At 41.1% G+C, this 18,529-nt stretch overlaps 1 protein-coding gene across 4 annotated transcripts in view; it reads right to left on the bottom strand.

The window, feature by feature from the left end:
* arhgap24 (Rho GTPase activating protein 24) overlaps positions 1 to 18,529 on the bottom strand; it is a 269,673-nt gene that overhangs the window by 37,103 nt on the left and 214,041 nt on the right. For all 4 annotated transcript variants that reach the window (XM_018097447.2, XM_018097448.2, XM_031903496.1 and 1 more), the window contains one exon: positions 16,300 to 16,507. In XM_018097447.2, the coding sequence (XP_017952936.2) occupies positions 16,300 to 16,507 (208 nt within the window). The remainder of the gene's footprint in view (positions 1 to 16,299; positions 16,508 to 18,529) is intronic.

Genomic DNA, 18,529 nt, shown 5'->3' with positions numbered 1-18,529 from the left:
AAAAGTCGCGTCAATTTTCCGAAAAAAATCGCAAAATACCGATCATTACGAAAAAAACGCAATCGGACGCATTCGGCCCGTTCGTGGCTTAGTAAATGTGCCCCCATGTCTAGAACTCAGTAATTGGATTTTCTTTGTGCTTGCCTTTCATACTGTATTCTAACTTAGTCCCATAGGGTTGTAGTATTTTGACCAGGCTTTTATGAATTGACGAGCTCGATTGATATCTAAAATGCTGGTCAGACTCAAAATATATCCTTGCTTCTTACTTACTCATTTCTACAGAGACGTTACACAAATTACATTTTGTTTCATAGTCATACAGAACTTGAGCTGATGTTCTGATTGGGTTGGTGTTGTGTATAAACCTGTGATTATTTATTGTTTGAAAAACAAAACATTTAAATGATATTTAGCCTGAAACACTTATGTCAGAACCTCATTAGGTTTTTGTTTTTTTAATTGCATGATTCAGAGACAGAGTAGTGCCTGAAGGCAAAATTCTTTGCATTTTCAGAGCAAAGAGTGATGAATAGTTCCTTTCTCCATATGCAGCTTTGCCTATGCTCATCAGTGCTGCATTCAGGAGGGGCAGGACATGACAGCACATGGCTGTGGCCTGGCTTTAGTTTGCCCTTCATTCAAAATGTGTAAGTCAGGAACACCAGGGAACTAAAAGTGCTGGGTCATCCTGTACTTACAGTTTGTTTAGGACAGGGGTTAAACACAAAGCTCCCTTCAGCCATACATTCAGACTGCACAAGTGCAGCTATTGTAGTCAATTACCTTGGTAGGTTCCCTATGGCCCTTTTTTAAATCCTGTGTCAGCTTTACAATATTTTTGTACTACAGAAACCTCTATAATTTTAAAAACATTTACTTAAGGTTCAAGTGTGAAGCATTCAAAAATAACTGTTTAAGAAAAACAGTAGAAAGGGAAGTTTGAAAACAAACTTCATGTTTGAAAAACGTGAAAATCCGATCTGTTGTTTGCTCCGCCCACTTTTTCTAATCTTGGACCACAGTTATATAGTAAAAACCACTGTGCAAAGTTTGGGGACCCTGGTTTTAATAGTGTCTGAATGGCAGCAATTTAAATTTCCCCACTGAAAGTCAACGAGTGACATCTGATTGGTGGTTGGTGACTCTGCCCACTTTTTCTTACCTGGAACTGCAGTTACCCAGTGACTAACTCTGCAAAGTTTAGGGACCCTAGGATATTAAGGGTCAGTTAAAGAATGGCAGCAGTTTAAATTTAAACCAATAAAAGCCAATATGTAAATTGTGATTGGTGGGTGGTGGGTGTGCCCACTTTTTCTAACCTTGAGTCGAAGTCACCCAGTGACAAACAGTGGGAACCCTGGCATAAATAGTGTGAGAATGACAGAATTTTACATTTAAACCAATAAAATTCAATGGATAAAATCTGATTGGCTGTTAGTGGCCCAACCAACTTTTCCTACCTGAACTGCAGTCCCCCAGTGACCAACTTTGCAAAATTTGGGGACGCATAAAAATTGTAGGACTGACAGCATTTTACACTTCACCATTGGAAGTAAATAGGTGAAATGAGATTGGCTGTTGGTGGCTTCGCCCCCTTTTTCTAACTTTGAACGGCAACTACCCAGTGACAAACTTTGGTAAGTTTAACAACCCTGAAACCAATACTTAAATAATGGCATCTATAATTTAATGGGTGGAAATGGATTGAATGTTGGTGGCTCCGCCCACTTTTTTAACCCTAAATATGTAGTCAGTCAGTGACTTACTGTGCAAAGTTGAATTGCGAATATTTTTCAGTTAACAATTTTTATTTCTTGTTTGACAGCTTAGTTCAGTTCTGGCCAAATCTACTAGTTTTTTTTACGATAAAGGGTTGCGGTAGGCAACTTGGATTTTGACAAAGCTTTTGATATAGTTGTGCATAAACTATGATCTGTTAGTCCTTGTACACGGATAAAAGACTGTACAGAGGGTGGTGTCAATGGAACATTATCTGCTTGGAGTAGGGCTCTTATTGGGGTCCTACAGGATTCTGTATTGGGTCCAATTAGGGTTGGCACCCAATCTGGAAAAAAATATTGACTTTTCTATATTATGGTTTTTCCTTATTAAGATTGGAATCAAGAAACATTTTTACCAGCCATAATGGTAACATACTGGCCTAGTGGCAACCCTAGGTTCACTTTTATTAAAAATTGTTAGTTAATGACTTGGGCATGTGATATTGTAAGCAATGTATGTAATGTGGCATCCTTGTAGGGGGATTTGCTTATTTTCAGTGTTGATAAATTAAATACAAGGCTATGCAGTCCAGGCATCTTGCTGGTGCAATGAACTACATCATTGAATTGTAATAGTTTGTAAGTATATTCTGCATTAAAATAAATGGGTTATTTATAAAGTTTAAGAATGACATGTAAATAAATGCCAAACATTAAATTAAATATATATATATATAAGGTGTTTTAATTTTACACCTAACTAATGCCATATTTCATCTCAATATTTTACATCACTCTAGGGAATAAATAGAGCAGCAAAGAATTTCTTGTTTAAGAAATAGTGTGAAATACTTTGTAAACATTGGTGCCACTCAAGCTAACACCTTGTTAAACTTTAATAGACTTTGATGAAGTAGATTTCTATGCCTAGGGCTCCACTTAATGGATCCAGAAAAAGAAGGTATGGAAGCTGGAGCAGTAATAAGCAAATAAGTCCACAATGGAATGGAAACAATGGAACTATGGAAGACTTTATCTGGTATTTAACCGTTTTATTTCCCAACTCTTCACATACAACAATGGAACTTACTCAACACCAATTATCCAGACACTTCAGGCCTACTTTCTTCCTATAAGCACAATGCTTCTCAACCTCACAATGACACTTCCAGAATGGCCACCTACCCTTAATTTCCGGTTTCCTTTATGACTTGACACATCTGTAAAAAATACGTTTATACTGACCAACCTTACAAGTTGCTGCCACCTACTGGCTGGGCATGAGCATTTCTAACTACTGACATATAAAATAGTGATGTGCGAGTTGGCCCAACACAAGTGGGACCCCCGGTTTTTGGACCAACACTTACTCACACAACTTCCACAGGCAGTGGCCAGGGAGGGTGGCAGGAACCCCCACCTTAACTGTGCCCCACTTCTGCCCCTGGCAGAGGCTATTTATATACATACACCTGCTTCACACCACTCACTGCATGATGTCATGGGTGTGGGTTGGGAGAGGGCGGGTTAGGGGAAGGTGTGGGTCAAATCACTATTATAAATAAATCTTTATTTTACCTCCTTACAAGCAGCACCGAGAGAAATGCAGGAGTTTTTGCAACTAACTGCTAATAGCCCTAAATCTATCAAACTGGGGAACAGACAAAGCCATTTTAGACAGGATAAGTAGCTTAGTAACTAAATTCAGATCACTAGCTTGCTGTTCTTAATTGTTCATTTGAAGTGGGAAAGGCTAATAGGTAGCCTAAAAACCTTGCCTATGCACCAGTAAAAAATATTATCCACCCCAGCAAACCCAAAAGAAAAGTGACTCTTAATAAACCTCTTTTCATGCTAGTATCTTAGCTACACATACACATATATTTATTATAAGGCTTTAGAAATATGCATAGCATACTCTGGCATTAAAAAGATGATGTGTAGCTTTTTCTTTTGTTAAACTTTTTTATAAATATTTCCCTCTATCTAAACTTAAAGGTAAATAAAACAAAATTAGAGAACAACAGGTTTTTTTTATGTAACCCTTAGGGTGCACTTAACAAATTCTGAGATTACATGTTGTGCTGACCTAATTAAATTGGTAAACTATTTGACACCTTACCAGTAGGTGTCACTGTATATTTAGTTCATCCTATCTGTAATAGTTTGAGAGACCAACATCCCCTGTCCCTGAGGAAAGAATGGTTTCTTCCAGATTTCAAGAGGTAGAGGATTTTTACTTCCTGTTTTTTTGGTCTTGGTAGCTACAGGGACTGCTACAGACAGCCATTGGGAAAGAGCCAATTGTTTAATTGCATAGAGGGTAAGAGCCCCAAGGAATCCTCTCTTAGTTTTTAGTAAGAATTAGCCAGCTTGTGTTATAGGAGTGGGTCAGCACCCACTTAGTGCCAGTCAGGGTAGCTGAGTAGCCCAAAGCTTTCAACAGGAGGTCAGTGGGTTAGTTCCCTGGTTGTACACAGGTTGATGACTGGCAACCCAGAATAGGGGCCTTAATGATAAGGAGGGTGTTTCTTATAGAGAGGATTCCCATTCTACAGGCAGTGTCCGTCAGCAGATCTGGCTGGGTGAGACCATAGAGAATTGCTCATATTTCTTTGTTAAAGTTGTATTGCATTGTTTCTTGCTATTATATAATTTTGCCTGATTGCTTATGTTATTACATTCACTGTCACCACTGTAATACTCAAACAGTGTAGTGAGATGTTATTCTTCACTTGCTGCATAAATATATATACTTTCTAAAGAATTCCTGGCGCCATTACTCTTCATCTTAATTCACACCACAACCTTTCTGATAATCCTCTCACTACAAAGAGAGGGCCCAGCCCTGAGTGAAAGCCCTTGGTGTGGCCTTATACTGTCATAATAGTGCTACATTTATGCATGTAAAGTATAAAGAAAATGTTTCTCATTTCAGCAGTGCAACAGAAGCAGACTTTTCAGACAAATAAGAGAAAGAAGATGCACACTCATTGGAAAGGTAAGAGTATTACAATAATTTAGATTTTTAATGGGTGCATTCTTTCATAAAAGAGCATTTTGTTTCTCAGTTGCTTTAAGGGCCAACTAATACATACCATTAAGAGGTTTATTACAGATTTCCATTTTTTTTATTGTTACAGCTCGATGTACTCTAACCAGCAGTTTCTGTTTAGCAACAGTTTTTAAAATTGGATGGATAACCGTGTATAATTTGAAAAGGTATTCCAAAGAAAATGTGAAGTGCTAAGATTTCAAGCACTGAATGATGTTTCTGTCTCCTTTAATGAATGATGGCTGACAGTATTGCAGGAAAGTACAAATCTCTTGCTGTTTATTGGATGCACAGAAGGTGCAACATGTGTTTCTCTCGCATTAGCTTAAATCAGTTGTAATTTAACCTTGAACAAAGTTAAAGGGGAATTATCATAAAAAGTTTTTTAATATTGAAAATATAAAGTCTAGACAAACATTTTGACAATTCATAGATTTTCAAAATTTTGCATCGTTACAAAGTTATGGCTAATTATTTAAGCATCCTCCCATCCCCCACCCTCCAGAATCTTTGTCTCCCTGGTCTGCGTCAGTGATGCAGAAATGTTTGAGTGACAGAACAGAGTGAAGGCTGAGTTGCTGTGACATGTAATGAGGCCACACCTCCCAACAGCAAACGTGCAATGGGGAAGTAAAGGAATGGAGCAGGCCTGGGCTGGGGGCTGATGAAGATGCATTTGTAAAGCAGTTTATTATTTATATCCTTTATGTCCATATATATATATATAGATATATATATAGATATATAAACACAAAGGGGTGTTGACCCATTGCATTTTGCCCCGCAGCGGTCCCACTGGATATAAAAGGAGGGACAGCAGGTGTGTCCCTCTACTTTTGTAATTTATAATTGGTTTTGGTTCTATTAATGTATATGTCACATTGGTTTGTGGTTTTTTCACTAATCATATTGGTTGCCTTGCAACAATTTTGGCTCCACTTTAGGCATATAAGCGTTTGTAACACTGTGTGGTGTGTGTTCCCTGATGAAAGTTACAGTTAGGAACTCAAACGTTGGACTGAATAAACCTTTTTTTATTTGCACTCGATGACCCTCTGTGGAAATCCCTGTGTGTGCCGTCACTCTTTATAGTTATACCTATTGCAATTTATATATATATATATATATATATATAAAAAAAAAAAAAAAAGCTAGTAAGCAGCACACCATTAGTTAAAAGTTGATACCTGGGTGCCTGTGCGCAAAAACAATATACAGGCTCGGATGACGGCACACACAGGGTTTGCATATAAAAGTCACTGGGTCAAATGAAAATTAATTGCATCAGAGGTTTATTAGTTCCAACGTTTCAGCTCCACACAGGAGCTTTCGTCAGGGGTACAACACCATGTGGGGAACAAACAATTATAGGCCAAAAGGGCGCCAATGCTGTTGCTAGGCAACCCAAAACATTTGCATAAAGGTTCACAAAAATAAGGAGAGGGAAAAACAAAGACTTGACATCAATCAAAAAAACAACATACGAAAGTGTACATCTTATAAACTTGTAGTGCTAAAGGGAAACGCGTATTTGTGCACGGACCCCTGGGCAGGCACCTCCCCGTACCAGGCAACCCGACCGAATGTGCCCCAGGTAGTGGAAACAGCTATGCTGTGGTTTGAACGAGTCGTACCTGTGGTGTGCGGCAACGTTACCCTGTGCACGGGCAGCCTCCGGCATTTGGAAATGAGCGGCGCGTCCTGCTCGCCGTTGCTAGGCAACCGGCAGTGGTGAGCGGGCGTGTGCGCCCGAATGCTCTGGCAGGCAGAGGAATTTTTATAGTTATTTATTATTGTTGGGACCATATAGAAACAACAGGGTCCCCGGCTGTGCCATGCACGGCACTAAGTCGGTACCCAATCGCTCGTATTTCGGGCTGGTCTTACCATGCCACTGCTTCGCCAGAGACACTTACTCACATATCGGTACCCTCGCCGGCTAGCGCCCTTGCCCATCTAGGAGAGACCAACGCCACAATCAGGATGGGGGGCCGTGTTCGGTCCCCTAAACTCGCTCATGTCACCAGGTAGACGTGGGTATGTCGCACGTAGGGTTAATGTTCAGCAAGCTTGATACAGTATGCGCATACTGTCTTTCGAGGGCTGGATCTTTATGGGGCTGGTAATAGGAGTAAGGTACCAACAGGGGTCATGAGTGCACCCTAATCGTTGTTCACAGAACCAGGGGGGAAAAAATTGCAACATGGTAACCAAGAATATTGCACATAGTAACAGGTAAGGGGAAGCAATGTAGCAAAACAAGACATAATCCAGGATGCTATGCATAGGGAACAGTCAGAGAGACATGCAACCCAATACCAATGGGATAAAATAACCAGCATATTATAATTAGAAAGAATATGTAGAAAAAGAAATAATATATAGGGGTGGGACTAAAAAAGGCAAAATGTCAATATATCATTAAATAAAGCATCCAAATGGTAGGGTCTCATTCAACCCCCGTGGAGCCACGCAGTCTAGTTTAAAGATCCAACGGGACTCCCTCTGTAGTAGGGCCAAGTCCCTGTTCCCCCCGCAGGCCAGCGGGGGTTGGAAATCAATCGCCATACATCTGAAGGTCGGTAAGGAGTGCCGCATGTTGACGAAGTGTCTTGCTACTGGCTGCTTGGAATCTCCCTCCTTTAGTGCTTTACTGATGGCCGAGCGGTGATTACTGATGCGTTCACGTAGTGTGGTGATTGTTTTCCCAACATAATATAGTCCGCAGGGGCAAGTGATGATGTATACAACGTATGTTGACAAGCATCCCAATCTATGAAAAATCTTAAGTCTCTTGCCGGTATGTGGGTGTGGGAAATCAGGACCCGTAAGTAGGCACCTACATGTTACGCAATCTGGGCACCTGAAGCATCCAGGTTTTTTAATATTGGATAGCCAGTTCAATGGTTTGCTATTAGGGTCCTTGAAGTCTGTTTTTACTAACAGATTTCTCAAGCTCCTTCCCTTCTTGTAGCCCATCATAGGTTTTTGGGCTTGATACAGGGCCAGTGATTCATCTTGGCTAATCATAGCCCAATTCTTAGTCACGCTTTCTGCTAAAGCCATAGACGTGGAGGAAAAAGTAGTAGTAAATATCAAGGGGGTTGGTTGTTTATTCACCCTGTGCTTATCGGCCAACAGTGTATCCTGAGTGTGGCAAAGGGCCCTCTGGAGTTGCGTCTGCAAAACTTCCTCTTTGTACCCACGTTCTAGGAATCTCTCGAACATTTCTTGTAATTGTATTTTGGCAGTGTTGCTTGAGCTGTTATTTCTAATAGTTCTAAGGAACTGGGAGTACGGAATCCCTTTGATAGTGGCTGGTGGATGTTTACTGGAAGCATGTAGGATGGAGTTCCTATCTGTTGGTTTCCGAAATAGCCTGGTGCCTAATCCGTCCCCATCTCTAAATATATTCAAATCCAAAAAGTCAATGTTGTCCTTGTGGTAGTTCAATGTGAGTTTAATGGGGCAGTCAAGTTGATTAAGGTGCTGATGGAAGGAGAGAAGGGCTTCCTCTCCCTCAGTCCAAATCATAAACAGGTCATCTATATAGCGAAAATAGACTGAAATTGATTTGTGAAGAAGTGGTAAAAGGTGGGCTCTTTCAAATTCGGCCATGTACAGATTCGCATAGGACGGTGCCAGGGCACTACCCATTGCGGTACCAGCCAGTTGCAGGTAAAATTTATTTTCAAATCTAAAAAAATTTCTAGTCAGTGTGAGTTCCAAAAGATATGTAAGAAACTCAGTCGGTGTATTGGAGGTCAGACTTGTGGAGAGTGCCCTCTGAACCGCTCTGATACCCTGTTCGTGTGGAATGATTGTGTAGAGACTAGTCACATCCATTGTCACCAGGAGGCAATTGTCAGGTACATCGCCCAGGTCCCTCAGCTTCCTAATAACATGCGTGGAGTCCTGAGTATATGACTCCATGATTTTAACTAGGGGTTGTAGGAATGAATCAATAAAGGTTGATACCGGTTGAAACAGGGAACCTACTGCCGAAATAATAGGTCTGCCTGGGGGTGCTGAAAGTGATTTGTGGATCTTGGGTAGAGTATATATGATGGGTGTACGTGGGTACTCTGTGACAAGAAAATCATAGATGTCACTAGTGATCCAGCCTGCATTCAGGGCTAAGGATATATAGTTATCCAATTCAGACTTAAATTTCCTAGTAGGATCCATAGGTAACTCCCTGTATGTCCTAACGTCAGATAGTTGTGACAAGATTTCCTCCCTATAATAAGAGTAATCCAATAAGACTATGGACCCACCCTTGTCGGCTGGCCTGATGACCAGATCCTTGTCCTCCTGGAGTGTACGAATAGCCATTCGTTCTGCAGGGGATAGGTTAGGATGTGAAGCACAGGAACTACCTGTTTGTTTAGCTTCTAGCATTAGGACCTTACCAAAGGTTCTTACTGCAGGTGGTATATTAGGGGGTTCATAGGTGCTTTTACCTTTAAATACGGGTTTTTCTTGTTTTTCTTGTCCAAGGGAATCCCTGAAATGCTCCCTAAGTTTCAGTTTTCGTTGGAACCTGTAAATATCGACCATGGTGTCAAAGGTGTCTGGTGGGGAACAGGGGACAAAGGACAGACCCTTAGAGAGTAAGGATATCTCCCCTTCAGACATACTGTGCTTACTGAGGTTAAAGATTATGCTTTCTTTGGTTTTGGGGGCTTGCCTCTTATGATGCCTCCCCCCTCGCTGAGTGTATCGTCGTTTCCTCTGTCTTTCCTGGACCGGGTAGTGACCCCTAAAAAAGGTTTGTCAGTGGTCGATATTTACAGGTTCCAACGAAAACTGAAACTTAGGGAGCATTTCAGGGATTCCCTTGGACAAGAAAAACAAGAAAAACCCGTATTTAAAGGTAAAAGCACCTATGAACCCCCTAATATACCACCTGCAGTAAGAACCTTTGGTAAGGTCCTAATGCTAGAAGCTAAACAAACAGGTAGTTCCTGTGCTTCACATCCTAACCTATCCCCTGCAGAACGAATGGCTATTCGTACACTCCAGGAGGACAAGGATCTGGTCATCAGGCCAGCCGACAAGGGTGGGTCCATAGTCTTATTGGATTACTCTTATTATAGGGAGGAAATCTTGTCACAACTATCTGACGTTAGGACATACAGGGAGTTACCTATGGATCCTACTAGGAAATTTAAGTCTGAATTGGATAACTATATATCCTTAGCCCTGAATGCAGGCTGGATCACTAGTGACATCTATGATTTTCTTGTCACAGAGTACCCACGTACACCCATCATATATACTCTACCCAAGATCCACAAATCACTTTCAGCACCCCCAGGCAGACCTATTATTTCGGCAGTAGGTTCCCTGTTTCAACCGATATCAACCTTTATTGATTCATTCCTACAACCCCTAGTTAAAATCATGGAGTCATATACTCAGGACTCCACGCATGTTATTAGGAAGCTGAGGGACCTGGGCGATGTACCTGACAATTGCCTCCTGGTGACAATGGATGTGACTAGTCTCTACACAATCATTCCACACGAACAGGGTATCAGAGCGGTTCAGAGGGCACTCTCCACAAGTCTGACCTCCAATACACCGACTGAGTTTCTTACATATCTTTTGGAACTCACACTGACTAGAAATTTTTTTAGATTTGAAAATAAATTTTACCTGCAACTGGCTGGTACCGCAATGGGTAGTGCCCTGGCACCGTCCTATGCGAATCTGTACATGGCCGAATTTGAAAGAGCCCACCTTTTACCACTTCTTCACAAATCAATTTCAGTCTATTTTCGCTATATAGATGATCTGTTTATGATTTGGACTGAGGGAGAGGAAGCCCTTCTCTCCTTCCATCAGCACCTTAATCAACTTGACTGCCCCATTAAACTCACATTGAACTACCACAAGGACAACATTGACTTTTTGGATTTGAATATATTTAGAGATGGGGACGGATTAGGCACCAGGCTATTTCGGAAACCAACAGATAGGAACTCCATCCTACATGCTTCCAGTAAACATCCACCAGCCACTATCAAAGGGATTCCGTACTCCCAGTTCCTTAGAACTATTAGAAATAACAGCTCAAGCAACACTGCCAAAATACAATTACAAGAAATGTTCGAGAGATTCCTAGAACGTGGGTACAAAGAGGAAGTTTTGCAGACGCAACTCCAGAGGGCCCTTTGCCACACTCAGGATACACTGTTGGCCGATAAGCACAGGGTGAATAAACAACCAACCCCCTTGATATTTACTACTACTTTTTCCTCCACGTCTATGGCTTTAGCAGAAAGCGTGACTAAGAATTGGGCTATGATTAGCCAAGATGAATCACTGGCCCTGTATCAAGCCCAAAAACCTATGATGGGCTACAAGAAGGGAAGGAGCTTGAGAAATCTGTTAGTAAAAACAGACTTCAAGGACCCTAATAGCAAACCATTGAACTGGCTATCCAATATTAAAAAACCTGGATGCTTCAGGTGCCCAGATTGCGTAACATGTAGGTGCCTACTTACGGGTCCTGATTTCCCACACCCACATACCGGCAAGAGACTTAAGATTTTTCATAGATTGGGATGCTTGTCAACATACGTTGTATACATCATCACTTGCCCCTGCGGACTATATTATGTTGGGAAAACAATCACCACACTACGTGAACGCATCAGTAATCACCGCTCGGCCATCAGTAAAGCACTAAAGGAGGGAGATTCCAAGCAGCCAGTAGCAAGACACTTCGTCAACATGCGGCACTCCTTACCGACCTTCAGATGTATGGCGATTGATTTCCAACCCCCGCTGGCCCGCGGGGGGAACAGGGACTTGGCCCTACTACAGAGGGAGTCCCGTTGGATCTTTAAACTAGACTGCGTGGCTCCACGGGGGTTGAATGAGACCCTACCATTTGGATGCTTTATTTAATGATATATTGACATTTTGCCTTTTTTAGTCCCACCCCTATATATTATTTCTTTTTCTACATATTCTTTTTAATTATAATATGCTGGTTATTTTATCCCATTGGTATTGGGTTGCATGTCTCTCTGACTGTTCCCTATGCATAGCATCCTGGATTATGTCTTGTTTTGCTACATTGCTTCCCCTTACCTGTTACTATGTGCAATATTCTTGGTTACCATGTTGCAATTTTTTCCCCCCTGGTTCTGTGAACAACGATTAGGGTGCACTCATGACCCCTGGTGGTACCTTACTCCTATTACCAGCCCCATAAAGATCCAGCCCTCGAAAGACAGTATGCGCATACTGTATCAAGCTTGCTGAACATTAACCCTACGTGCGACATACCCACGTCTACCTGGTGACATGAGCGAGTTTAGGGGACCAAACACGGCCCCCCATCCTGATTGTGGCGTTGGTCTCTCCTAGATGGGCAAGGGCGCTAGCCGGCGAGGGTACCGATATGTGAGTAAGTGTCTCTGGCGAAGCAGTGGCATGGTAAGACCAGCCCGAAATACGAGCGATTGGGTACCGACTTAGTGCCGTGCATGGCACAGCCGGGGACCCTGCTGTTTCTATATGGTCCCAACAATAATAAATAACTATAAAAATTCCTCTGCCTGCCAGAGCATTCGGGCGCACACGCCCGCTCACCACTGCCGGTTGCCTAGCAACGGCGAGCAGGACGCGCCGCTCATTTCCAAATGCCGGAGGCTGCCCGTGCACAGGGTAACGTTGCCGCACACCACAGGTACGACTCGTTCAAACCACAGCATAGCTGTTTCCACTACCTGGGGCACATTCGGTCGGGTTGCCTGGTACGGGGAGGTGCCTGCCCAGGGGTCCGTGCACAAATACGCGTTTCCCTTTAGCACTACAAGTTTATAAGATGTACACTTTCGTCTGTTGTTTTTTTGATTGATGTCAAGTCTTTGTTTTTCCCTCTCCTTATTTTTGTGAACCTTTATGCAAATGTTTTGGGTTGCCTAGCAACAGCATTGGCGCCCTTTTGGCCTATAATTGTTTGTTCCCCACATGGTGTTGTACCCCTGACGAAAGCTCCTGTGTGGAGCTGAAACGTTGGAACTAATAAACCTCTGATGCAATTAATTTTCATTTGACCCAGTGACTTTTATATGCAAACCCTGTGTGTGCCGTCATCCGAGCCTGTATATATATATATATTATAATGTGTGTGTTTATGGACATACAGGATATAAACAATAAGCTGCTTTACTGTTATATGTACAAATAAAGCATTCAGCCCAGCCCGGCTCCATTCCTTTACTTTCCCTTTGCATGTTTGCTGTTGAGAGGCGTGGCCTCATTACATGCCACAGCAAATCTCTGTCACTCAATCATTTCTGTGTCACTAACGCAGACCAGGGAGCCAGAGATTCTGGAGGGTGGGGGATGGGAGGATGCTTTAATAATTAGGCCATAACTTTTGTAACGGTGCAAAATTTTTAAAATCTATAAATTGTCAAAATGTTTGTCTAGACTTTATATTTTTTATATTATAAAAAAAAAATGTCACCAAAGTTTCCCTTTAAGATTTTCTTCGATTTATTTTCTCTCAGCTATTGTATTAAAAGCTACTGTATGTGCTACCTTAAAGTACTTTTAAAAATGTGGCTTAAAGGACAAGGAAAGCCAAAATCTATTAAGCACACTTTTAAATAGTCCTACTATTGCTGTGTAAAAACGCTATATTTCTGGCTTGCCTAATGAAAGATTAACAGAGATACAAATTACATACTTGTTTGAGTGAACGGCGCCGCCATCTTTAAAAAGGTACGCCCATACCCTTTCCCTCACCGTCTCTACTGCGCATGCGTCCCCAACATCCTGCGACTTTGACCACCGCACCTGCCGGCACCCACCCACCAGTGTGCAGAGCCACTAGCACCCCCCGTCCAAACTGTTTGCGCTGCCCGCTCCCCCCTACCAGCACTCGCCTGTCCTGCTCAGAGCTGCCACCAGCACAACTTCCTGGTAAAAATACAAATGTGCTGGCATATCTAGGGCTGACAAGATTAACAGGTTGCGCTTCCCACTGCCCGCTCCCCCCCACCTGCTACCCCCCAGCCCCCACCAGCACTCGCCTGTCCTGCTGCTTCCACAAATGTCCCGGCTCGCCGCTGTACGTGCTATTTATATAGCGCATCGCCATGGCAACCCTGACGCTTGCCGGTCTATCTCAGAAGGGGAGCGCGCCTGCTTGTGCTGCTGAAGAGGGACATGTGCACATGCGCCGCCAACAGTCCTGGTCACCAAGTCAATGCAGGAGCGAGGCATTATGGGAATCCTCTTTACCCAGCTCAGCATTTTATTTTCCTGTTTGGCTGAAGGTAAGCCTGCAATTTGAGATTAACTCTTTATTAGCCTTTCCTTTTCCTTTAAGTGTACGCCTTAGCACTGCTAATTTTCTCTGTGCTTGCACAATTGGAACCATGTACAGAATAATAAATACATTACATTGAGCAAACTTCGGCACAGAACTGCATACTTTAGCAGTTTGGCTCTGAAATCTGCTCTGCAATAGCTCTGGGTGCAGGCATATCAATAAGCTTTTTGGTGTGTAGGGAAGGATTTTTGGCCTGCATGTGTGCATGAACATGAGTTTCACTTATTTGCCTTAGAGGGGGAAAAAATAATTCCTGACAATCGGACCAGGCCACAGATTAGTAAATGTCAAGACTTCAAAAGCCTTTTTTCACCATAGTCATTTATTGTTATTTCATTAATATCCTCTTTTTTCCTTACAGTCTAGAAAGTTTTACAAATCCGAAAAAAGATTTCAGTTTGATCTGTTATAAATCTACCCCCTAGAGTTGCTAGAACTTTTTTTCCCTAAAGACTTAGTATATATAAATAGGAACTAAACTTTTGTTCCCAGATTACTGACATATTTGGCATTTTACTTCTTCCTTAGCTGAGCATCGCAAGTTACACTGTGACGCACAGTTGGTAAATGAAATGTTAAAAGAGAAGGAAAGTCAAAATCTATTAAGCACACTATTAAATAGTACTACTATTGCTGTGTGAGAATGCTATATTCCTGGCTTGCCTAATGAAAGATTTACAGAGATGCACATACTAGAACTTACATACTTGTTTCAGTGAATGGCGCCGCCATCTTGTCCAGCATGTCTGTATGCGCTGAAAAGCACAAGCCAGCCCCCCCCCCTCCGCTCCCCGCTCCTGTCACAAAGATTCCGCCGCTCGCAGCACCTGCCCCCCGCATCCCCCACCTGCTTGACGCTGCGTCGCCATGGCAACCGGTCGCTCCTGCCGCATGTGCATGCGCCGCCTGCAGTAACAAGTCGCCAAGTCTTGAAGGAGCGTTGCATTATGGGAGTCTTCTCTACCCAGCTCAGCGTTTTTTTTTCCTGTTTGGCTTCTGATCTTTTGAACGGGTGAAGTATGGGGAGACTTAAGGGCACTATTGAGACAACTGAAGGTATGCCTGCAGCTTGAGATTAACTCTTTATTAGCCTTTCCTTCTCCTTTAAACATTGCTTTAATGGAATATAAAAGGCTATTTAAGTCTAAACATAGGGGGTGTTCTTTTTTTCCTATAAAAACGATCAACACACCAGATTAGAGGAACGGAGTTTCCATTTGAAGCAGCGTAGGTGGTTTTTCACGGTGAGGTCAGTGAGGTTGTGGAATGCCCTTCCTAGTCATGTTGTAATGGCAGATTCTGTTAATGACTTTAAGAGGGGCCTGGATGAGTTCTTGAATAAGCATCCAAGGCTACTGTGATACTAATATCTACAGTTAGTATTAATGTTTGTATATATAGTTCATTTATGTGAGTGTATAGATTGGTAAGTATAGGTTGTGTGTGCTGGGTTTACTTGGAAGGGTTGAGCTTGGTCTTTTTTCAACTCTATGTAACTATATAATGTACAGTAAAGGATTATTTTTTTAATCCTCTCCTGATTAGAGATGTTTCATTTGTATTATAGGCTGTACTGTACATTTTCACAATTAAATTATCAAATGTTTCTCTCACCTGCAGTGAAACTGATTACAGAAAGAATACACTGTAAATTAAATTCCTCTAAACACTGTGGAAAGACAAGAAACGCACCAGGACTGATGCGAAATAAAGCTTTGTTTCTTAACCACTTCCATTGGTGTTTGGAGTGCACACCCATCTGAGAAATTATGCTTGTGACTGCTGGGTTTCCCCTTGCTATGGGTCTGGGTCACAGCACCCAGACCGTTGGATCAGTGTGGTGAGTGTCCATGAAAAACTTTGATTTATTTGATAAATATAAAAAAATGATAAAATTATAAAATTTTATGAAGTGGTGAATAAAGGCTTATTTAGACTGGCTGCTTTAAATGTGGTTTAATTGACTAATTGGCTTAGAGCAGACTTTGAATATATATATGTAGTTGGTTCAAAAAAAGGGTACATTATTATCTGAATAGCCTGCAGAATAACATATCATATACATTTTGCCTTCAAAACCTTTTTATAGAAAATATGACTTATTTCATAAAGTTCAATAAAATCAGTTTTATAAACAAAATAATGCTGCTCTTTTTTACCTGTCAAATGATGGCTTCTCTCCACAGTCGAAGGCATCTTGTAATTCCTTGACCAGGTTAGCTTGGCCAGGCATTCTAAATAAACCTTCTTCTGTTAACCCTTGCTGCCTGATAAAATCCACACACTGTTCCACCAACATGGGAGCAAGATGTGTCCCATATCTCTTCTCATAACGTACTGTGTCTTCCAGTTTCTGTCCAAATATGCCTGCCCAATCAAAATACACAAGGTTAGAAATCCATTACATATACCTTTAGTGATAAAAATGTACACATACTATAATAATAAATGCTGAATTATATAAATAAAAAGGTATCACCAAAAATGAAAACCTATTTTTACTACATTTTGCATTAGCTCTACTTTTATATAAATGTTCTGTTAAATATATGTGGATATTATAGACTATTTGTATTTAGAAGTTCACATTGCCCCAATGTTACCTCTGGCAATGTTAACAATACATGAAAAATATCATCCGTAAATGCTTATGAGACAGTAGTCATTGGGGCAAAATACATTTGAAAAAGAAGAGAGTTACTTAATTTTAGCAAGCAAGTAATTAAACATGTGCCAAACAGACCATGCAGGTAAGTTTTACTAGTCCAGAACATCCCTGTAAACCCTTCCCTACCTCCAAGACCCCAGTTGGTTAACACTTATAGGCCTTTTTCCACTGGATGTTGCTGAAAAGCAACAATGGCTAGGATGCCAAGGTTTAGTTATAAACTTGAAATGCAAACAAATGCACTAAAACAGAAGCAGGAAAAGCACCATGCAATAGGAACAAAGCTACCTTAATAGAACAGGCACATCTAAATTGGTTGCAATAATATTTATATACCCTTTGTGTATAACTTCCAATCTTAAGCACTGTATATCCTAATAAGTGACATATCAAAAATGTATTACATTGGCATATATTAGACAAAATATTTACCTTTAACATCTTCTACCTTGAGCAACCATTTTCCTAACCTGAGAATCCACTGAGCATTTCTGAACTACTATTGATTTTCAGAGTTTACATATATTTTCCACCTAACTTGTTATTTATTTTTGTTTTTGTTTATTAACATTTTAGCAAAGTTAGTAGGGCTAATTTACATCTGCTTGTGCAGTGGGCAACTTGTGTTATTTCCCCACCGTGAGTTGTGGGTAAAACCACTTCCATTAAAGGTACTTGTGTCAAAATGTGCTCACTACACTCCTGCATAGTTACATAGTTAAGTTGGGTTGAAAAAGGTCCATCAAGTTCAACCCTTCCAAGTTAACCCAGCACATAAATCTATAGTGACCTATCTATACACTCACATACATAAACTATATATACCAACTGTTATGTATTTGGAAACGCTGTGTTATGTTGTATAAGGTTATATATATAGGATGTTAGAATGTTGCAGCCTTGGGAAATAGTGGGAGGAGACTGGGAAGTCTCTGCGTGTAAGAAATAAAGATAGTTAACTGCTAACAATCTGCTTGCATTACTGTACTGCATCACTGATATAACACCAAAATCAATACTTTGATTTTGTAGATTTGAATTGTAGATTTTAGTATCACAATAGCCTTGGATGTTATGCTTGTTCAAGAAATAATCCAAACCACTCTTAACATGGCATTAACATAATCTGCCTTTACAACATTACTAGGAAGGGCATTCCACAACCTTAGTGCCCTCACTGTAAAAAACTACCTACACTGCTTCAGATGAAAGTTCAGTTCCTCTAACCTAAGGGGGTGGCTTTTGGTGTGCTGATCCTATATATAGGAAAAAATAACACCCCTTAACTGTCTATAACCCTCCCCTTCTAATGTACTTGTAAAGAGTAATCATATTCCCTAACAAGCACATTTTTTCCAGAGAAAACAATCCCAACCTTGACAGTCTAACTTCATAGTTTAAATTGTGCATTATAGACTTCCTACCAAAGTACAAAATTTTGCACTTTTCAACATTGGAAAACTGGGCAGCAAAATAGAATATGAAATTTAATTTTGTCAAATCGCTCTGCAAAGTGGCAGAATCCTGCATCTATCTGATAGATTTGCACAATTTAGTATCGCCAGCAGAAATAGAAACAGTACTTTCTATTTCCACCTTTAGGTCATTAATTAACAAGTTAAAAAGCAAAGGACCAAGGACTGACCCCTGTGGTACTTCACTAACCACACTGGCCCAATTAGAAAATGTTACAATTTACCACTACTCTTTGTAATCTATCC

This window comes from Xenopus tropicalis, chromosome 1 (genome assembly GCF_000004195.4).
Source record: "Xenopus tropicalis strain Nigerian chromosome 1, UCB_Xtro_10.0, whole genome shotgun sequence".
NCBI lineage: Eukaryota > Metazoa > Chordata > Amphibia > Anura > Pipidae > Xenopus > Xenopus tropicalis.
This window is presented reverse-complemented; position numbering and strand designations above follow the sequence as displayed.